Source organism: Passer montanus, unplaced genomic scaffold (genome assembly GCF_014805655.1).
Source record: "Passer montanus isolate IOZ18808 unplaced genomic scaffold, ASM1480565v1 scaffold17, whole genome shotgun sequence".
Lineage (NCBI taxonomy): Eukaryota > Metazoa > Chordata > Aves > Passeriformes > Passeridae > Passer > Passer montanus.
The window spans coordinates 9465668-9489664 of NW_024364270.1; the positions used below are offsets into that span (position 1 = coordinate 9465668).

Below are 23997 nucleotides of genomic sequence, written 5' to 3' on the forward strand. Positions count from 1 at the left end.
TTTTCATTTATTGTTCTTACCTTACATGACTCAGTTAACCCCAAAGATCCTTGATTTAAATTTCTTTTCAGGAGGGATTCCATAAGAATTTTGCATTAAATCCTTGTGTGCTCTCATCCACCTTTAAACTAGTTAGCTGAGTTAATTCTTTCTCTTCAGCTTTTTCACTAAATGCCATTACTGGGAACAGTTTCTAGATCTAAAAGCCTTTCTTCTTCCTGAGTCTTTGATAACAAAAGTGTTCTGCACAGACTGTCACTATACATACTAACACCTATGCAATTAGTTTGCAGACAAAGTTTGTACAGCTGTTCACATGACTGAAACCTGGTAATTCATCTTGCTGTCTTAGGGGAAGTCATTAACTGCTTTTACTTAGTTATATATAACATATATAACAGTAGTCAAATAGAGGAAAAAGTCACCCAGCCCAGGAAATCCCCAGCATGGCATGATCAGCAAAAATACAGGTAATGCATTAGTCAGAACTGCAATTTGTACCTGTAAATAGCTTCCCAATAACAGCTAAATTTTAGTGGCAAATGTTATGAGAATTTATTCCATATATGACATTATTTTTCCAATATTGAAAATGTTTCATTAAAGCCTTCCAGATACAAATATCTTGGCCCAACAAACCCTAAGTACTCTCAGTAACACTAAACCAGTTTCCAGGTGCTGCCCAGCGGATAGGCAGCACCCACTGAATCCACCTTCTGCAACACACAGCAAATATTTGGCAATGTACACACTTCTAGGCTTAATCTCATTTACTCCATTTCTTCAATAAACCTGCATAGAGATTCTTAAAAAAAAAATCCACAGGTGTTGTTCTGCTTTGATGTGTAAATCTTTCTGACAAGAAAAAATACACTTCTCATTTCTGAAGCGTAACCAGACCTATATTAGGCTTCTAGGCTTAGTGAACCAAATGTAAATACATTGCTCAGCTCCACCTGAATTTCCACTTCTGTGTACAACTCTCTCACACAATGATAACCTGTGGCAAGTAAGTAATATAACCTTTTGCAATTATCTCAACAATGACTTAAAAAGGAAAGAAACAGAAAGCAAAATGGATAGCATTTGGCTTGAGTCTGCTTCCCCTCTTTCCTTCGAGAACAACAAGGCAAGGGTGAAGGCAGGAGCAAGTAAATCACAGAAAGTTTGTTGAAACATCTTCTGTTCAAGCAGTGTATGTGGTGCTATGTCCCACCGCTTCCACAAGACTGGCAGCACATTTTCTTTCCTCTGCTTTGGGGTGGGAGCACTGACACAGAACTAACTACTGTGCTTCCCTGAACTGGAAACCTCAAAAACCTTTTCCTTTGAGGTTTTGTGGGTGAGCATTCTCCTCTGGCAAGGACTAGCATAAGCTTGCTGCTTCTCCTAGTGAGCATTTGGCAATTCCAGCAGGGAGTCTATTTTGCTGCTCCTGTGGTTTAGCATGCGTGTGGGAGTCTCCACTAACTGAACTGTTCTGACCTACAAAGCTGTATTTCACAAAAGCTCAGTTCTCTTTTCAGTAATGTCAAGCTGTGCAATCATTTGCTATGTCAATACCTACCAAACACAGGGATAAAACTGCTCTAATTGAAAAATATGACATTATTTGCAAAGAGAAATGAAGGCTCTATTCTGATATTTTGTGTAAACTTTGACCAAGATTTACATTTTAGGGCAATTGAAAATGTGATTTCCCTTGTACTTCAGGGTAGTTCTCATTTGGCTTTTACTTTCTAGATCTGTGCAAAAGTTTGAATGTTATCTCCTCTTCTGAATTCAGCCCTTTGCTGTCATCTCTGCCTTTCAACCTGCAGGTTCGACTACACAGTTTACTCTGTACAAGACTACTTTTAAAGCCACTCAGTTGCCTTGAGCTAGTGCATAATGCAACAACTCTTCTGTTTAATGGATGGGTCAGTCTGTTCCTGTTACATGCACTACACTGGCTTCCCATCTGCTTTGTGTTCACCCTGCCTTCCTACCTTTAGTCATCTGCATTTGGGACTTGCTACCTTGGGTACACTTCCCACTTTATGCACGCACTGAAGATTAAAATCTGTTGAAAAAATTTGCAGAGCACCATTTCAATCCTTTCAGAGTTGAGCAAAGGGCGTTTACTTTAGGCAAAGCCATGGGTTTCCCAGCTTGCATGGACCAGAGCAAAGCCTCCTTATTCAGCAAGCCTCTCTGCGGTATGCATAACACAACCTGAAATTCACAGAGAGGAATTTGGCAAAGTGGGATCTGAATACTGCTGAATACTTTCTCCTGTGAAGGCATATGGCCAAGAGCTGCACCTGCCATTACCATGACTGAAAGTGGTGTGCAAAGGGAACAAAGCCTCAGCTCTGAACTGCTCTTCTTCATTTTTATTTCTTGGCTGCTTGTTGTAAATGTAAACTGGGTCTAAATTCCTGGATATGATGCATCAAGATGACATAGCACTGAAAAGAATGGAAAAGAATCTGCATACTGGCACTCAAAACTGATCCATGGAGAGAGGCAAGAGAGAACAACTAGGACCCACTGCTCAAGCAGGTTCCCTGGCCTTTTTCATCTGCCAACACCCCCAGGAGTGCAGTGAAGGGAACGGCCTCTATCTAGCTAATGGGCTGGAAGCTGGGGAAATAGCACTTAGGCTACAGCTGTCCTCCACAGGTGTGAATATCATCACGTCAGACACCAAGATGAGTGAATTTCAACAAGTCCAGCAGTCAGAGGATGGCGGCAGCCAGTCTTGCTTCCTTTTTCTCTAAATATTGGATATTCTAAGAAATGGAAAATTTTCTACTAGTTTTATTTATATGGGACCTAGTACCTGACTTCCATAGCATTTATTCTGCAGAGTTTTCCTGTCTTAGGAACCAACTTTAAACTGGGTTTTCCAAAGTACTCTAACTTTTAGTGAAAACCTCAAGCTTCCAGCAAAACTCTTAAAAACACTTCTACATCTGACATAACCCTTCATAATCTCATAACTCAGAGCCATTCACTATCCTGCAGCCTCCTTTTCTTCTTCCATCTTCTTGTTATTCAGGATTGAATGTTGCTTCTGGCATCATTTTCCAATATCAATAGGGAATATTGCTAGATTTGCCACATTGTTGTAGGGTAGGTTATATTTTATACATGTATCACATAAAAATTGGATTTTTACAGTGAAAACTTTGTACAGACACAGACAGCTTCTTACATTTAGCAGATATTTTTCAGCTACTGATGTTTGTGTACAAGGATTAATTTTTAAGACAGGCACAGTGTCGTTCAGTTTCACTGACAAAATCATGATTTTCTTACTTTTTTCCTTGCCTTAAAATAATATAGCATTCAGCACAATTTGTACTTTCACCTTGTTTCCTTTCCTCCTTTTTATTGCAATGTATGCAACAACCAAGTTTTCAATACAACATTTCAACTTTTGTTTTGTTAAATTGAGGAAAACAAAAAATATGCAGTAGATTGAGCAATAAAATAATATGATTTTTAAATAAAAATGTTATAAAATTTTAAGATGTATAGATAATGATTATTTGAAAGTACCACTATGTATTAAATATGGGATTATAAAGAAAGAATAACACAAAGTATGTTTGAAATTCTACTGGTTTGTTTAATTAGTGATGCTACTACCATTTGCTGAACTTGGGATTCTCTTTACCGGCTATTTAGTATTTGTTGTGCTGTAGTGGCATTTCCACTGGCTGAAACAAGAAGGACTTCTACAGTGTGTTCCAAAGTACAACTACAGAGAACCTATTTCTTTAAGAAAGCAATATTTTTCCATTGACACAATGAAATAATATTGATGAAATAAGAACACAATGAAAATTTGACTTTTCACAGAAAAAAAGTTAAAAAATTTAATATGAAGAAACACTTTCCTAGAACTCCTGTACTTAAATAAATTTTAAAGTACTGTAGGTATCTCTCTACATTTCTTTTAAATAAATACTTGGGAACCATATGAAAAGTGAAATAAACATTATTTAACTGTAACTTGCTAAGACATAGGAATAGGTAAAAAATGTTACAGCCATCACTGGTTCCAGTGGGCTAATTTATTTGGAATAACCTGAAGTGGTTGTACATACCAGACTATCCATCTTCGGGACATATTTAAGGGTTATCATATAATCATTTGGGAGATTTCCAACCTACAATAAACAGATAATAAAAATGTTATTACTTACTACACAAAGTAAGACTTTATTTCCATTACTGCATTCAGCAAAATCTAGCAAATATAAACACAAATTTTCAGTAAATTACAGGTGCAGGCAAAAATGTTTACTTATGTTCACTTTCCTGTGGAACTGCTATTGACACTTATTTACTCACAAGTGAACCATCTTTCCACAGCTCTGCAATATGCCCAGATCTGATGTGATCATGGTCAGTACTACTGCTTCCCAGCAAAGTTAAAGTCAACAATGGGTTGAGAAGAAGTGATCTGATGTTTTCTATTACTGCAGATACTCCCCTGCCCTTCTGTCTTTTAACGCCTTGAAGTGTCTGCATGACTACTTCTGCTGTAGATATTAGAGGACCCAGAAGTAGCTAGCCCTTTTTCCTTTAAATGATATCCAACTTCAACATACATCTGAACCTAAATACTTGCCTGCCTTAGTTATGTACCAGGTCAGAAAAACACCTGAGCACAACTTTGACTTTGGAGTTGTGCTTCTTACTAATGTTGAGCAATATCATTATATCATAGCAATGTCCTGGGGCAAAGGAGAGCTTCCACACATGTAAGCTGCAGCTTTGCAGATGTGGGTGAGCATGAAGTGTGCTGCGGCAAAGACAACGAGTGGAAGAAGGGTGCCCACTGAATTTTCCTACACAATCTGCCACAGATGGGTTCCAACACTACTGTGAGACATGGTTGAACATCTGGGCAATGTGCTGGGTTGGGAGATGAACAGTCCAACAGTCCAACAGTCACTGGACTGCCACAAATCCACAGTCTTTTGAGATATTTTCTCAAAAGCATCATAATATGAGGCTTAATGATACAATAAACCTAACATCTTTCAATGAAAGCATCAATTGATATTTCTCATCATGGTTTGAAATCCACATAGACAAAAACAATATGCACAGATGTAGCTCCTTTGGTGCTAAAGCATTCCTACTTCAGGTTAAAGATCATTCTGTTATGGCTGCTTTTGATTCTGCTGCTATAGCAACCAGCACAGGGATTTCTTTTCCCCCTGAGCAGTTTATGGATAGTATTTTGTTTGGCAAAAAATAATGTTTTATTTCTTACATTAAAAGTTTGTTTCAATTAAAAATTAAACCAGTTATTTCAAAACATTATGATTCTAGAAATTATCAAGGGCAATGCTTATACACAGCCAAACATAAGTGAATTACAAACATTTTTTAATTTATGTGGGCTAAGCTACAATTTTTCAGCTCAATGACATCTATTTTTCTCCTATAGCTTTAGAACAGTTTCTGTATAAATGATCCTTGAAAATTCCCTCCCATAAATCAGTTTTGTTTCTTCTTTTATTCATCTCTTATTTTTATACCTACACATTCCCAAAGCAGAAGCATCACTAAAATTCTCTATATTAATTTCTATTTACTTGGCATTTTGAGGAGTTGATTCAAGATGCTATAAATACTGAAAAATATTTCAATATATTTGTTCTTTCTTTAGAGCATCAGATCTATTCTAAATCCTCATCCAAATTTTTGTCTATTATTACTTTCTTTAAAACATCATGACATCACAGCATACTAACAGGTATTCTTTTTTTTTTTTTCGAGCTTCCTTTGCAAGCCTAGAGAGGTAGGATTAGCAGCACTTTAAGCAGCACAGATAGTGAAGATGCTACTCTATGTGCCAAGTTTCCCATACTCACTCTAGAGGGATTCCACACTTAGCAATGCCAGCAAAACCACTGTTCTTTAAGAAAGGTCACTGGAAGATTAAATTTGTTCCATATCAATGAACACTACAAGAATTGATATGCATTATGTATACAATCTACTTTCCTGGCATCAGAGCCTCTCAAGCACTTTTCACGCACAGTTAAAAAAATGTAAGTGCCCAAGAGCTCTTACACCTTCTCAATCAGAGCTGGAGCAAACAGCTCAGCCTCAAATATTTCTCTGCTTGACAGACTGTGAATCAGATAAGATATTTTTGAATTTACTACTAAAAATGAAGATCACTGGGAGGAAGGTGTCAAAGACAAAATACATTCACTGCCTTAAGAAAAAACTTGTTAAAATTTTGTTGACTGAAGTCCACATGTCACATGCTGTGCTGGCAAATGATGGATCTCAGTCAAAGTGAGGGAGTTACATTTGTGTCACACTTGGACTTCCCAACTCACACACAGAAAATAGGGTAAAGCCTCTGATGTAAGAGTGAAAGATATGTCTATACTAGGTCTGCATTTTGTACTCCCTTGCTTTGCTGAAATGTATCTTGAAATTTTGTTGAACACTGACCACCAAGACTCTGATCCAAACCCAACCGCTAGATTTTCATCTGCTGAAATGATCCTGAAAGGAATGAATGGACTCTGCACACCCACTCACTGCAGGGTGCCTGACTGCTGTGGCTTCCAACAAGAAGATGACAAGGTGGCTCTGACCTGCCTGAGCAAAGGTGTTTGGAAAAGAACTCCAAAACAACTGTCCCTTGAAACCACCTGAGTTCTGGAATGGCTTTTTTATTAGTTCCTCTACTGAACTCCATGAGTACAGTGACAAATCTGGGGTGCCACAAAACACCTGCCTGCCCAACTTATCTTGGTTTAAACAGAAGAAACAGCTTTGATTATTATAGAGAATGTCAACTGATAATCTTGCAAAGGAATGTATAGAACCAAAATCATCGAACTGCGATTAAAATGTCACAAAATTTTTCTCTGATTTAGTGGCTATGTGTGATTGCAGACATCCTAACAGGCTGAGAAAAATTGAAGAGCAGGGAATCTAGACTTATGTCTTTAAATCCATATAAAACCAACAAAAAGTGCTATATTCCCAGTTGCAACAAAATCTCCAACTGGAGAATGTAAGATTACTTTTGACATAGAGAGGTCTGAATATTTAATACAGCACTCTTAACATTGCATAGCCTAAACATGTTTTAAAAAATGCTCATGGTCACATAGATGTGGAGATGAAAAAACGAAATAAAAGTGATTTGGGTTCCATAAACTACTCTTTCATTGCAACAGCAGACATGAAAGATGACCTATCTGCAGTCACATCCTTTGAAATGAGGGCTACTGCTCCTGAAAATTCCTTTTATTGTGATTGTTATGAAAATTATGAGGAGACAAGCACAGATATTTTTTTTTACACACCTATAAAATATAAAGTATGTTAATAAAGTAAAATTACTGTTTTCCATTGTCAGTGTTTTCTTTTTTACTCTGAAGCATATGATGGAAAAAAACATACTTTCCTTTTGGATATAACTTCTACCTTGAATTTTTCTCTATTTATTACCCTTTTCCTGTTCTTTTCATAGAATAATAGAATGGTTTGAGTTGGTAGGGACCTTACAGATCATCTGGTTCCAACTCCCTACCATGGACAGGAACATCTTCCACTACACCAGGTTGCTCAGAGCCCCATTGAACTTGATCCTGACACTTTTCCAGGGAAGGGACACCCACTACTCTGAGTAACCTGCTCCAGTGCCTCACCACCCTCACAGTAAAGAATTTCTTGCTTATATCTAATCTAAATTTCTCCTCTTTCAGTTTAAAGCCATTCCCCATTGTCTTAGCACTACATGCCCTTGTCAAAAGTCCCTCTCTGGCTCTTTCTTACTGCTTCCCTGGCTTTTCTTTTCCGGCAGGAGCTTACACTGTCTGTCCTTCATCTCTGCAATCCACTCTATCTCATCTGCTAATGAAGCAGTTAATAAAATCTTCATCATTTGGCTTAAGACAACATGCTAACGATTTCCGTTCACACTTTTTACAGTCATAGTGGCAGATTATTTGCAGCATAACAACTCTGGATCATTTTTTTATAACCCCTTCACTCAGGAGAGTTAAATCCATTTAAAAATAAAAATCAAATGTGGCACAGAGTGTAAAGTACATATTTACAGCAAAGATGTAATGTGAAAGCAAAGTATTTGACAGCACATCTCAAGCAAGGAACTGGTCAGTAAATCCTGACTATTGTTGGGTTTACAACATTCAAAAGAAGAAAATTGCTTTAGAGAAGTAGTTCATGGAAGAAGAGGTATTTTAGATTTTGTTAATGGACTAAACAAAAATATGTAGGTATATTCTGTACATTCTGCACAGCTCAGTGAAAATTCTATTTGTATGTAGGTTTTGATGTTCACATTTAACAAACATATATACAACTTATTCCTAATTCATATGCAAAATCAATTGCACAATTACAGAGATACAGCTTTCTGCTGACTTACTGTGCTGAAAAGAACAATGGGGACAGACTTTATTGACAGGTGCTGCAATTACAGTTTCATAATATGGAACATTTGCTCATCAAGTAATGTTCTTCCTTGCAGACATCTTCATTACAAAAGAAGCAGGAGGTCACGTGATGAGTAGTGCAGAATGAATACTGTCTACATACTTTCATTCTCTATAGGTATGAAATTATGCTCTTTTAAACTTCTCAGCATTAAAAAACAAAAATTACTGTTCAACTGTTCTTTGTTTCTTAAGATAATTTTACTTAAGATATATTCTTCATATGACAAAATTATATTACCTAAATGTGATTAAGTTTAATCTTACAGAATACGCAAGCCATTTTTTTATGAAGGGATATCAATCTGGCTTGGTCTTACATTGACTGATGCACAGAAACCTTATGGTTATTGAATTTCCTTCTCTCCAATTCTTTACTCTGGTGTGAGTCTAGCATGGTGCTAGTGAAAATCCTTATTAAGAACACTGAAAACAAGTTACACCATGCATCTATCCTCAATTTATTGCTCAAAACAAAGTTGATTAGGCAAATGACCCACATTTTCAGGCACTGCACAGCATGCCTTACTTATTCTCCAATAACTTAGGCTTAGTAGACATCTAATGTCTACATTCACTGAAGGTCTTGACTGAGGCATGTTCTCATATCCCTATAGTATAATAAAGCTGAGGAGAACACAGCCACAGTCATGCTCAGGAGTTTTCTACAAGTGATGTAGAGTGTTTACAGTACTTGGAGCAAGCCCAGTACCAAATAAACAAAGACTAGGTAGGAAATTGTGGCACTGTTTAGCAAACTGTAGGTGCACTGTAGTAGAATAGTGTCTGTGGGAAACATACTGGAGAAAAAGCCAAATGAGGGATATGGATTCATACTGCAAAGAATTTTAGCATGAGATAAGAGGAGGATGGGAATCTGCCTGGAGTTCATCAAGGAGCATTTTTCCTGTGACCACAAACAGTGTAACAGATACCATGGAAATAACGAGGAGAAGCTGAGCGCAAACTCAGCATGTGTTATGACAACACAGGCAGTGTTAATAGTACCTTTGAAGAAAACCCAAGAAGCTTGCCATTGATAGTGGAAAAAAAGGAGGAGCAGCTTGAAGGAAATAAGTAGAAGATAAAGGGTCAGAGCATCATGTGAACAAACAGAAGAGCAAAATTACAGAAGCTGAAGCTAGAAAAAGATTTTTCATAAGACTGGATTTTTATCCACCAAGAATTTGGAAGAAAAATGTACTTATTTGTCCAGAGAACTACAAAAAATTTCTCCTATTATGAGAAGAAAAACAATGAAGGTTTTAAAAGTGTACTTTGAAAGGTCTGTGAAGCATCAAGAGCCAAATCACACACCTTTGTTAAAGACCTGAATGGCTGGGGAGAGATGGTGATGTAACTTTACAGTGAGGAGAAATGGCTCAGGACAGACTAACATGAAAGAGACAAAAGAGACACACTGTGATGAAAGAGATCATACTCTACCTCTGAGGAGGATTCATGCCAAACTGAATCTAGGCTCTAGACTAGTTATGTTTGATAATTTGTGATGACAAAGGAGGAAGAGAGGCCAATATCCTTAAGTGATGGGATTTGTGCACTACCGCTGAACAGATAGTTTACCAAACACAGAGACGGGACTATACTCACAAATGTGGACAAAAAGGGTTAAATAGCATGACAGTCTTGCTGAGAATAAAGCATTTAGGAACAACTATTATATCATTGTGTCCAAATGTGACAGAGTTTTTGGATAACATCATAATAACTATGAGAAATAACTGTACACATAACACTTCTGTGAAATCCTCGGGACTACAATTTGCTCTCAGTGTGAAAGGGAAGGATATTTATTAAAGACCCTATGTTCTACAGGCACAGATTCTTTGGATGAGTGAAGAAATAAAACTTTTACTTAAAAGCCAATTGAATCAGCAGACAAAAGGAAAGACTGTGGATGTTGTCTGCCTCGATTTCATTAAAGCCCTTGATATTGTCTCCCACAGCATACTCCTAGAGCAGCTGGCAGCTCATGCTTTGGGCAAGTACACCTTTCACTGGGTAAAAACTGTCTGTATGGCTAGGCTCAGAGACTGCTGGTGAATGGGTGCCACAACGAGGTGGTGATTAGTGTTCCCCAGGGCTCATTACTGGGGTCAGCCAGTATCAGTTTATTTGTTATCTTTATTGATGATCTGGACAATGTGACCAAGAGTACTCTCAGTCACTTAGTTGGGTGGCAGAGTTGACCTGCTGGAAAGTAAGAAGGCTCTGCAGGGGGAGATGGACAAGCTCCATCAGTCGACTGGGACCAGTTGTCTGAGGTTCAGTAGAGCAAAGTGCCAGGTCCTGTACTCATCACAACAATTCTGTGCTGTGCTACAGCTAGGGGAACAGTGGCTGCCTGGAAGAAAAGGACCTGGGGGTTGAGGGCTGGCTGAACATGATCCAACTTGTGCTCAGGTGGCCAAGAAGGCTGTCGGTATCCTGGTCTGTATCAGCAATACTGTGGCCAGCAGGACCAGGGAAGTGATTGTCACCCTGTACTTGGCAATTCTGAGGCCACAGCTCAAGTCCTTTGTCCAGTTCTGGGCCCCTCACTGCAAGAGGAACAACAGAGAAGGGCAGCAAAGCTGGGGAGGGATCTAGAGAGTGAGTCATATGAGGAGTGGCTGAGGGGTTGGGTTGAGTTTTGAAGATACACATCATTAGAATATCACTCAATTTAATCAGTATATTATGTTTCAAAAAGCAGAAATGGTACAAAATTTTTACTTCAATTTGCAAGTGTTTTCGGGTCTCCTGAACCATATTTTTAAGTAATATCATGTTGGAGTCCTTTTGGTATGTGCTAAGGATATAGATCATAGAGCATAAAAAAACCTGTACTTGCTACAAAGTAGTATGATGAGTTAGTATTCTCTGTAGGCTTCTCCTTTCTCATATTCACACTGTCAGCTAACAAAGTTTTGTTTTAAAAGTACTTCAAACCTTATTATGTATTTTTAATTTTTTGTTCTCAATGTCTAGTTGACATCTTGTAGAATTTCAAAAGAGAATGATCAACATGCAATTTGGTCATGTTATTGGAACAAAGAGTTCTTATACTAAACTGATGGTACTAAACTTATTTTCACCTTATCCTTTTAATTCTCAAGTGACTTTATTGAAATTATTTCTGCAAATATTAACACAGACAAAACAGGGAGACAGATTTTCCTCAAAACATTCTAAGAACAACTCATGCAACTCAAAACAGAGAGAATCTCTGTGTCTGGGGCTTTGTAATTTCTGCATCTCTCTGTTATTTCTCCAACCCGAAGTATCTTTGAATTTGCTTGGAAGCTTGACCTCAATTTTGCATTTGTATGGTGATCTGAAAGATATGTCTAAGTCAGGAGAATGACCACACAGCATCCTCATTGAGGACTGCCCAAAGAAGTTCAGCCCAACCCCACTCTACTCAAGCTGGGCAGTAGCAGAAGAACAACGTAACCTGGACAGTGTGATTATTCAAGCTGCTTGCACATTTTTTGTAATCTGTATTTATACAATCTTGAAGTTTAGATTGTACTAAAGGGAAAGTTAAAATATTTGTTCTCAGGACACATAACTGAAAAAGAGTTATTATTATCCCTGAACTACACAATTTCACCAGCTCTCACAGGAATTCTGTTGTTCTTGCAGGCTTTCAACGGGTTTACATCAAAGCTTAATACTCTTCCAAGAGATGAAATATTATCTGGAATAAATATGCCAATACTTCAAAATTCTGCAGAAAGGAACTAATTTGAAGCACTATACATTTAAGTAGGACTATAGAGCACACCTAGAGATTTACACCATGTGCCAATGTGTATAAAAAGGACCAAAGAAAACAAGTTAAGAACACTGCACAGGAAATAAATGCTAGGGGTTTTAATATAAGTATTTGATAATAATAACACTGATGTTGCAACTTTTTTCCCACAATGAAGCCACAATTTTCAGCTGTATTCAATACACAGATGTAGATAGGCTTGCCAAGAGTTCAGTATATATTATTTCTTAGAAACTTTGGTATTATATCCTGCACTACTGCAAAACAGCGTAATTATTAACTTCAGTGGAGCTAAACACCAATTGACTTCAGAAGCAGATGCTGTTTTTCAGGTTAATGCAGTGGTAAATTAAGTAACAGTTAAAACTTCCTTAAATTAATTTAGTTTTTATATGAAGCTGTGAGTCCTTCAGACTTAAACTTCTGGGTGCAGCAAGCAGAGAAACATATAATGCCTGTAACCCACTTGCAGCCAAAGACTGCAAAGCCTGTTCAATTGTTACTGATTTGATTGCTACAACGATGTCTAATATCACACTATTTTTATATATGGCACTTGTCTTTCATATACTCGAAGTAAAGAATTCTGCTTCAATTCAGCTGTTTGCTGCCGGTCTGCTCCATGCAAGTCAGTAACACAAAGACAATAATCTTTCATCTGCATGGGGAACAATCTGCTCTGAAAGAATGTTTGAGGAAATAAAGATTTTTGGCAATTTTGACTGAAGTTTCGAGTCAGGAAACTACATATGTACATACACTCCATTTTGGTCAAGGTAATCTCTTCAATTAACACTGGAACTACTTTCACTGCAAAAAATGGTTTTATTCAAGTGACTGATGTTGATGGATTTTCTTTTAATATTCTCCTAGTTCCAATACAGACTTAATAACTTTGATTAGAAATGTAAGTGCCCTTAGACACTATTTTTTTAACATACAGAATAACATAAAATAAAAGGTACTTACCAATTTTGCAATGTCATTCACATCATCTGTGACTGGATTCCCGCAGGAACTCTGGGCTTTGACAAGAGGATTAAGTAGGAGGAGTTGAAGACAAAAGCAAGTGATAATCCAAGTCTGTTTAGCAAAAAAAGAAAAAAGAAACAGAAACCCCAAGTAAGCAATAGCCAAATATGAAGTAACAAGAGATTGTAGTAATGTTTTTCATATGTGTTGTCTAGAGGCACCAATACTATTTATCCTTCATGAAGGCATACTTGTACCATTACAGTATCATCTTCATGGCAGGAATCCACAAAAATGCACTTAATTGATCTTTTCTGGAAGCAATTATCTTTAGAGTGTTAATGGAAAACCTAGTGTTGAGCGATTAGGTTACTTACACAGGATCATGCTTAGCTGGGTTTTCTGTAAGTTTACAGATACCAAAGAAGAGAAAGATACAAATCTTGCAATATTCTTTATCAGGAAAATACAATTGATTATATACTTGTCATTTACTTGATAGACCTGTGGCTCTAATGTGATAAATGATAAGGAACAAAATTATACCAGACTACATCAAGACAAAGGGAGAAAGTTCCTAATCACAGCCATTTCATTTGAGTACTTAAACTGCAAGCAAACCCACAACTGGACTCTGCCCAAATACTGACATCTCAAGCAGCAATACAGTACATCTTCTCCAAGTGACGTGCTCTGGCCTCTCAGAAGTGCCAACTTGGCTTTGGCACTACATTCCCCTCCTAAATCCTGTTGGAAACAGCAATGCAATGTACTTACACAGGCTTGTGAGACTCACACAGAAAAGCACCAGATAACTAGCTGCGATGCACCTGGGTGTCTCCTTGGCTACACTGCCTGAACTTCCTCGCCTTCTGTTGTTCCTTGTGCTTCACTGGTTTCCCACAGAGCCCTGTGCCAAGTTTAAACTGCAGATCTTTATTTCCAGAATGTTAAAGCATTTAAGTTATGGATAATCAAAAGTTGCCTCGGGTTGTGAAGCTTTTTCTGCCAGCTGACTGAAGCTGTCAGCAAAAGCCGATGATGGTGTACATTTACGGCAAGTATGGAATTTGCCTGTGCAGGCTCCTCAGCCTCCATAAGGGCAGGACTCAGATCAGGATTTGCTTTTGCACAAACCAAGATACAGCTCAGCCCCGTCTGTTCTGTGTGACAGGTAGAGAACTCCAGCCTCCACCCTTGCCTTCATGTGCTCTCCAACCTTTCAATTTAAGACCAAAGCAAATGAAATAACAGCAACACAATTCTCTAGGAAAAGAAGAAAAAAATCACAGATTAAAAAGATGTATCATTATAGTAATCTAGAGGGCCTAAGAAAGAATGGTAATAAAGATTGCTCAGGAATTTCATTAACTTGACAGAACAGTGTCAGGCACTTTAGCTAAAAGAGCTGTTAAATGACATGAGTAATCTCTTTCTTGTATCTTTTATCTCTTAAATCTTGTATCTATCCTACAACTAAAACTGGTCGTTTGCTTTCTTAGAATACAGCTTCCTGACATATTTAGGTAAAACCAGTGTGGGCTGCTGGTAGAAAAGGCAATCCAGCTTCCTCTCCCTACCTCTTGCACTGGCAGTGAGGGTTTAGTCAGTTGTACCAGGCAGACAACTTCCATTTTTGTTTTCCTGTATTATTTTTCAGCTTTCTGATCCAAGTAACTGACGCAGCTGAAATGCTCTGTCAAAGATGAGACAAGCCAGGACTGCTGATTTCAGTGGAGCCTGCACTTGCCTTACCCTAAACTCTACCTTCAGACACCACAAAGAAATAAAAAGTATTCTGAGCAAAGTACATTTACAATATGCAACGTCTTTTGGTAATGTCTCTTGCTTCAACAAAACTAGCATTTAGAAATAATTTTATTTTAATATTTGTACAAATAATTACAGAGAATAATTACTAGTGTGAAGGATTGAGAATAATTAATAGCTCATCTTATGAAATCTCTGTGTTTTAAGCCACAGAAAGCTTTGCAGTTATATATATATGAACAATTTGAGCTCTGGGGAAATGCAAAGATGCTGCTTATTTTAGAAAGGACCTTCAAGAGCTCCTTGAAGTGTATTAGAGCTCAAAGCTGTTTAAGAAATGGTTTCAAGTGATGAAGAGAAATGTCTCCCTTTCCTTCATAAGCTCCAGAATCACAGAGGAAACAAAAGGAGACCTCAAGTTAACAGGTTAGCTTCTCATTCACAATATTTAGAAATTATTTGCTGCAAAGAGGCAAGAAGTTAATGACAACTATATACTACAACTATACTATGACTATAATGACTTTGGAGTAAACCAGTGCATTAGCAGTTGCACTGGCAGGGACTTTTCCCTGACATGTTCCTTGGAGATGGAGTTCACACCAGGAACTGACAATTTCTTTATTGGATTCCTCAGTATTGATTAGTATGTAGAGATGGAATTTGTTCACTGAACTGTGTCATGGTCATAGGATGATGTTCAACCCAACAGTCTAATAATCAAAAAAGCAACAAAATTCTTTAACTAGAAATGCTTTTTCAGCAGATCAACTAAGTAATATTAATAAACATTAATCCAAATTAATGTTTGGATTAAACAAATAAAATCAGAACTTTGATGCACATTGTCAATTTTTGTACTTCTGAAGCTTAAAATCACTAAACATTCTATAATTATGGAAATAAATAAGAATACTTTTGTACATGAAGCTTAAAATCACTATACATTATATAATTATGGAAACAAATAAGAATACTTTTTCTCCTATGTAAATAATGGTTGGGATTTAAAAGCATAATAATTTTATAACTGCTATTAAAACCAAATGATTTGTAAATTTTGAGATTATTTGAGGTTTTTCCTGCATATTTTCTCCCTGTGTCATCCAACAGGAACTGAAAAATCTTCCAAATACTGCTAGTTTCAACATGTCTATTATACAAAATCTTTTAATTATTTGCACTTACAAAATATTTACATTACGCATGCCTTCAGGCACATTATATGTAAGGACTGTACAGATCAAAGGGTTGAACTATTTTCGTGTTATTTACTAATGACCAAACCTGCTGTTTGAGCAAAACTTGAATAGACTGAATTAAATCAAGGACAGAATAAATGGGAACCTTAAACAATAGCTTTATAAATAGAGATGCCCATTTTATACTTTACTAAGCATAAATAAAAGTTACCTACACAGCACTCATAACAGATTTCCATATTTAATTACCCCTAAGTTAACATGGGATTTTTCAAAGCTGGCCTCAGAATTTAATCACACATCATTTGTTAGCAGGAAGATATATGGCAGACATGAGGCAGACCTTTATACCAAAGTGCCTCTTCCTATTTTTGGCTTTAAAATGATTCAATTGTCTTTAGATTCTGCAATCTATTAAATAGTGAATATTTAAGTTTGTGCAAGGGGAAACAAATAATGATGAGACTCAAAAGGATAATTAAAACTAAAGATTTCAAGTATACACATTTGTTTATTCTGCAAATTATTTGCACCATTGCTTGTAAACCATAATCTAGAATTTCAGTAAACATCATTTTAGAAGCTCAGCTAGTGATCCAATGTGTTGATGACCACCCTTTTAGTTGTAAATCAACATCCTTTTCATTTATTCATTTCACTTATAATCTGAAGTGTTGACAAAGGCTGCTGACTGAGTGGTTTAGCATCTCTTGCACAGTATGCTATGAAAGATACTCAATCATGTTAATGTTCAGCTAATTCCTTAAGTGGAAAGCCGCAAGGGGAATACCACATTGCTAAATAAACCATACTTTGGAAAGTCTGGACATTCCCAAATATCTAGTTTGTCCTGATAACACTTGTAATCACAAGAAGGTAGAAGACATTAAAAAAAAAGCAAATAACAAACCACAAAAAAACTTTTAAGCACAGGGAGAGGTAGTAACTACACAGATGAACAGGTTCTCCATTTTAAAATTTCTTGTATTCAAATCATATTAGCCATGGAATTTTTCAGCCCAGTTTCCTGAGCAAATCACCCAATTAACCACAACCAAGCCACAGCTGAAGGAGGTTAGCTGACAATGTGGAACAACTTTCACCCTGGGCTAGGCTTCCCGAATTTATTTTTCACTTCTGTTAACGTTGGAGTAGGAACATATTTCAATATTGGCCCCTCAGACAGTGTTTATATGCTGCTTTGCTGAGACACAGCTTGTGAACTTCTGCCACAGACAACATGGGTTGGTCAGTCATGTACAGGTAAGTTAATTTTCATACTTATGCCTTGAAAATCTTCGTTTGTTAGAAGATTTAGAGAAAATGTAAATAGCAAGAAAACATATTTCTCTGCTATTTTTTTTTTTAACCACAAAGCATCCAGATGCATAGAAGCACAGTAATTCTTTCCTACGTCTATTTAGTTATTCAGCTGTGATAGAGATTAAATAATTAAAGTAGTGGAAGAACTGTCTTAAACCAATTAAGAAATTAACTGCCAGCATAGAAAAATCTTTAAATGAAAGAAGAGCATTTATACAGAATGTAATCCAATTACCATTTACATGGTATTCAGTGACACCTTCACACCTGCAAATGGCAGTGCTAACTTTAATCCCCAACATGGCCATGCCTAAATACCGCTTAAGTGCTAAACATTGCTCAAACCCCTGAAAAAGTGAGTTAAGTGTGGAAAAAGAAGTCATCCACTCACGACCACCTAGCTCTGAAATAATGAAGTACTTGGCGAGCACATTTGGAACTGGCAATGTCACCTCCACAATCTTAAGTACCCAGGAAATGACTTCAGAGTAGCTGAAGGAAGCACTGCTGAATAAAGCATAGGTAAGGATTAAGTCTAGCGCACATCCCCTGGTCATCAAAACTGGCACTAGACTCACCAATTACAATAGCTGATCACCTAGGGTGCTCTCTGAGTGACAGAGCTGGGTTACACCTCCTGCAACCAAGGTCATTCAAACTCACAGGAGTTGAGCTGTGGTCCTCTGATATATCTACCTTGTAATTACCATGGAACATAGATTCATTTCGGTCGGAAAAGACCTCTAAGATCATCAAGTCCAACCATAAACCCAGCACTGCCAAATTCACCAGAAGGCCACGTCCCCAAGTGCCACATCTACACATCTACCACTGGAGACGATTTCCTGTCTATTACGGTTTCCTGGCTAAAAGGGGCAAACGAGGGGTACACTGGTACTCCTGACCCTTATTTTTCACAACATTTATGCATTTTACATTGTGAAGCCAATATGTAGAAAAATAGACATGTTCACTGAACAGGCATCAGAATGTCTGTGTGTATCCTTGTCTCACACATGCTCTTCCATCTGGGCACCCTAACTTCTGTGAAGCTCCCCAGTCAACTTGTGAGTTTTCTTGAACAACCTTTTGGCAGTCCAATGAACAAAATGCATAACTCCAGCTCAGTGAGTCACTCTGCAGGGGTGAGCCACCTAAAAATCTCTGGATCACACCCTCCATGCTTTGTTATGATTACAAAATCCAGATACATTCTTTTCTAGTGACTGATACCACTCTTAATTTTTTTAACAATGATGTGTAGTAAGGAGTATGATGGTAAAAGTAAGCAACAGATAGTGTCAGAGTTATTTTTCTGCATTTTGATTTAAACACAGATTATAGAAATACTAATCACTCTTTTTCAAAGTAAGTTTTAGAATGTTTTGGACACAAAATATTTGACCATATATTTGGTTACTTACAACACTGTATATTTTCTACTCAGTTCTGCATATAATATCTAAAATACATAACATGAGGTATTTCAAGGGGTTGAGGGGAAGGAAATTAACAAGTTCATGCTACAGATATAAGCAGGGAGAGGCGCCATTGCTACCTACATTCAAATGAGTTCAACAGGCAAGCTGCTATCACAGCTGTTTGATCTTTTTGTGGCAATACTGTATTTGCCTTTCTGTGACTTTCCCAGCCCTAGAAGCTCTTTCCCCGCATCTTTACACTCACTTGTGTGTCCACAGGGCACTCCTCTAGAATGACAAGAATGGGAGTTTTCATCTAACTGTTCATTGGGTGGCAGAATGTTAAAGTGGCACTTGCTGGATTCCACCAGCCATATGTGCAAAAGCAAAGCCATTTGCTTTTGCAAAGCCAATTGTATTCAGATGCTTATAGGCCAGTTCCCTTCCTAAAGTACACTCTTAATGAACTGGAAATAATTTTATTCAGGTCAATGGATAAAAGGTAGTCCCAAACCTGTTAAGTGCTAATGCAGTACTACTTTTTCTCCAGTATTTTTCTTTTTCAGCTGGAAGGAGAAACCATTCTCCAGTTCTGCCAAGTTATTCACATCTATTTCCTGAATCAGACAAATTTAAGATATGTAGTCTTGACAGTGCTGAGAAAATGATGAGTCACACCATTCTTTCCCACCATCTAGACCTTGGGAAAACCGGGAAGCTGCTTAAGACTATACGCCAACTTCATTTCATATGACCTCAGGCCAATTGCTATTATCCTCTACCCCTTGCAGCTCTTCTTGACAGATGTGGCTGGCTGTTCCAGCCAATGTGCTACTGTTGCACTTGGTAAGGAGCATCCAAACTCCTGCTGAATTTGGTTTGTGTGTTTCAGCTGAAACCAAGATGAATGTGATAAGCAAGAACTGTAAATTGATAGAGAGTTTGCCTTGCAAATCAATGCAATTCAGGTATTTTGCAATTACATTCATTGACTACAAAAAAGTCTTAATTTGTGAATTAACATATTTCTTTTCAATGTCTATAAGGATACCATTGCAAAATATTTGGCTGTTCTAAAAATATAAGCTCTGGTTCTTTAAAAATATTATCTGATCCATAATAAATTTTGTCCACTCTTTAATCTCACTTGACAATCAGGGATTCAGGCAGTTTCTACGCATCCTAAACTTGTCCTGGATGACAGCCAGTTTGTTTAGTTCCCAAGTACTGGGAAGTGAAGTTACCAAGAGAAAGGTAATTATACAAGAATGTTGCCTCTGGAACTCTGAGCGTCTGAATAAATATTTAGTGATAATAATCCATCAGGTGGCATTCTAGTTCAGTAAAAGAGCCAGGAGATTTAAAGGACAAAAGTGTTTCTGTTGGAAGAAAGGATAAGAATTTAAAAAATGTCTATATTTTGAAAGAAATCTTCCTACAAAATCAGAATAAGAGATTAGTAGGATGTCCAGAGGTCCTGCACTTAGCAGTCTTTTTAGGACATGTGTACTGGCAAGAGAGATTTTCTTTTCCACTTCTTGTAAAATTCTACAGCAAACCTCCAGGACTGATACTGAAATTTCGTCATCTTTCTATCTATAGAGTGATAAAGGCTAATACTTTCTTGTCCTGTAACAAAGGCACTGAGATCCAAATACATGCACAATCAAAACAGAAATTAGCAGAAGACCAGACTTCAGTTGACTCAACAAAACCTCCCAAAAACTTCAAAGAGGAAGATGTCTTTTTTTTTTTCCCTACTGGGAACTTATGGAATTCTAGCATAGATCCAAAGGCATTTTTAAGTAATTTGAAAGGGAAGGCAACATAAGATACAAAATTATCTTTCCAGGGACGACAAGCTCCTCACACTGTATGGAGGTGGATGATCTGTCTTCCTCAGGGAATAAAAAGTCATCCTCTTAGATCAAATACTTAATTAAAGATTTTTTTTCTAAAGATCTGTTTCAGAGATCTTGCTTGTTTGCCAAGTTCATGCAAAAAAAAAAAATCCACCATATTAAATATTCTTTTGAATTATAATGAAAATATATACCAAGCAATCTTCTTTAATCTTGGATTTTCAAGCACCAGTAAAGGACAGGAAATAAGACTTGCTATAGAGATGCTGTACTGGATCTTTAATTCTTACCATCTGCTACAAATTATATGTTGTTTGGGTTGGAAGAACTATTACACTGGCAAAATAAATTAAAATAAATAAAATCATCTAGAAAAGTGAAAACAGCTATTTTGATACTTGGCATACACCAGAATACATGTACATGATGAAAATGTCCTCCCTTCTATATCATTCTTAGTATGAAGCAAAAAATGTTCTCTCATACACAGAAACTTTGCCTGATAATAACCTGCATTATTAATCTGAAGAATTTTCAGTTTATGCTCAAGCCTGTGGAAAGGAAACAACAGGAAAAAAATACTTATACAAAATTAAAAGGAGTTTAGGTGCTTTTCTCTTTTTTTCCCCTTTATTTTGAATTATTTTATACTTTTTTATATAACCAGGGGATGATTTTTGAAATTTACATCACAGAATTGTCAACTTAGTTTTAAATCAAAGACATTCTCAGAAAGACACTGTTCTGTTTCTGGACTCTGAATTTTTTCGATAACATCCCTGACAGGCTGTATCTTTATAGGGATATAAATCCAGAACTAATTTCTCTGACCTGCTTGATATGAGACCTCGTGACAAAAGGGTAATTGCTGAACACAGACTGAAACTAGATGCCAGTATAGTCGAGACTGTGTTTCAAGCACCTACCTTAACTGTATTACATTTACAATTACAAGCTTAGCTGTGATTAAAGGACACTCTTTGATATGCCAACACCAGTATAAGCTCTGGCAGTGCTGATGGATGACAGTTTTTCACATCAGTATTGTACTACATATTGCAAGACTTTTCATTTCCTGACTTTTTATAGTTGCTGTCTACATTAGTGGTCTACAAGAATACGCAGAATAAGGTGAGGAAATAGAGTTTGCATTAATGATATGGTTTTTATCAACACAAATATCATGGGATCCAACCCCAGTGGCTTTACTCAGTCCCTCTCTCATTGTGAAGGTCTCATGACCAACATCAGACAATGTGGTTCTCTGCAGTCCATTCAGAATGGTTTTGGCATTGGCATCATCTGCTACTAAAGGCAAACTATATTCGTAACCTGAATTGCAACATAGAGGGATAGGTCTAGCCAGTCCTCCTTGACAGACATTCAGAAGATTGGTATTCTTGGAGCAAGAATCTCTTCAGTAACTTTATCTGCTCTGTGCCACAGCAGGTATCACTTTTCAAAGACACTGTGGGCTTCAGGTAACTCCTGCAATACGTAGGATCCAATAACACTTTTTTGTATCCCACTCCTTTGAAAAGATAGCTTATATTTTTAATAGGACTGGATAAAACCAAATAGAAAGAGTGGAGTGATATGGAATTGGAGAGAATAGTCACAGAATCATTCAGGTTGGAAAATATTTCTAAGATCAAGTCCAACTGTAAACTGAGCATTGCCATCACAAAATAATGTCTCTAAGCATCACATCTATACATCTTCAAAATACCTCCGGGGTTGATAACTCAACCACTTCCCTGGGGAGCCTGTGCCAGTGCTTGGCCACCATTTTTGAGAAGAAATTTTTCCTAACGTCCAATCTAAACACTCCATGGCACAACTTGAGACCATTTCCTCTTGTTCTATTGCTCATTACATGGGAGAAGAGATCAATTCTCACCTGGCTACAAACTCCTTTCAGGTGACTGTAGAGAGCTTATTACTCTCCTGAGCCTCCTTTTCTCCAAGTGAAACAGCTGCCCACCGCCCTTAGCTGTTTCTCATAACACTTGTGCTTCAGACCCGTCACCAGCTCTGCTGCCCTTCTCTGGACACACTCCAGCACCTCAGTGTCCTCCTTGTAGTGAGGTATTCAGAATTGAACAGAGGATATTAAGTGCATCTTGGGAAATTATCCCAGATTTTCACTGTTCTGATGGTTAAAAGCCTGGTATATCCAGTGTAAGTGACAGTGGACAATGTGTTCTCATGGAAAAGCTGCTCTTTTGCTTCTGTACTTATACTCCCATCTTTCTGGTGTGTTGTCTTCATGTAATTATGAAAATCAACCCTACTATTTGAGTCTTGGCTACGCATAATTAAAAAGTCCATTTGACTTTCATTGCTTCACGACAAAAAAGCAACACAAACTCCGCCCAAATCTCATGGAAATAAAGAAAATTTTCTCTCTTACCTCTTCTCAGATTACAAATTTTATTTATTTACTTTCTACAGTACCTTAATTTCACAGACTCTCCTCTGTCAAAAAGTATAAATATAGGATTGCCCTAACTCTTACTAAGTATTGCTACAACTGTCACAGTGGGTGCAGCATCCAACCAGGTGTTACTTCTGAAGAGAAGACAAACAATCCAACACTAAGACTGGCAACCTTTAAATGGGATCTCTCCTCATTAGTCAGAGTAGTTTCACCCATTGATAAGTAAATGTTGACACAAAAAGTATTCCCAGTCTACTTTTCACAAAAGCTGGCTTCTTTGGATATATTCCATACAGCAGCACCTGCATCAACTTTAAAAGGTTTGAAACAGGAAATAAGAAGTTTTCACTTTGATCCCCCAAAAACCCCAGCTGAGAACTTTCCAAATTATGATGTAACATGTATGTTGGTGAGGAAAATGATTTTGTATTTTGAAGAGTGTTGTGGTTTAACCCCAGATGGCAACTAAGCACTACACAGCTGCTCATTTCCTCTTCCTCCCCAGTGGGATCTGGTAGAGAATCGGAAGAGTAAAAGTGGGAAAACCCACAGGCTGAGATCAAGACAATTTAAGGGAACATAGAAAGAAGAAAACAATAAGGGTAAAAATAGTAACAAAATAATTGGAATATACAAAAATTAGTAATGCACAATTCCAGTGCTCACCACCTACTGACCTGCCAGTTCCCAAGCAGCAGTGGCCCTCAGCCAGCTTTCCCTTCAGTTTACAT

General features: G+C 37.4%; 1 protein-coding gene across 2 annotated transcripts in view; it reads right to left on the reverse strand.

Annotated features, from left to right (window-relative positions):
• KITLG (KIT ligand) overlaps positions 1 to 23997 on the reverse strand; it is a 56995-nt gene that overhangs the window by 17693 nt on the left and 15305 nt on the right. For both annotated transcript variants that reach the window (XM_039704169.1, XM_039704168.1), the window contains exons 2-3: positions 13246 to 13359; positions 4098 to 4160 (exon numbers count right to left, since the gene is read on the reverse strand). In XM_039704169.1, the coding sequence (XP_039560103.1) occupies positions 4098 to 4160; positions 13246 to 13359 (177 nt within the window). The remainder of the gene's footprint in view (positions 1 to 4097; positions 4161 to 13245; positions 13360 to 23997) is intronic.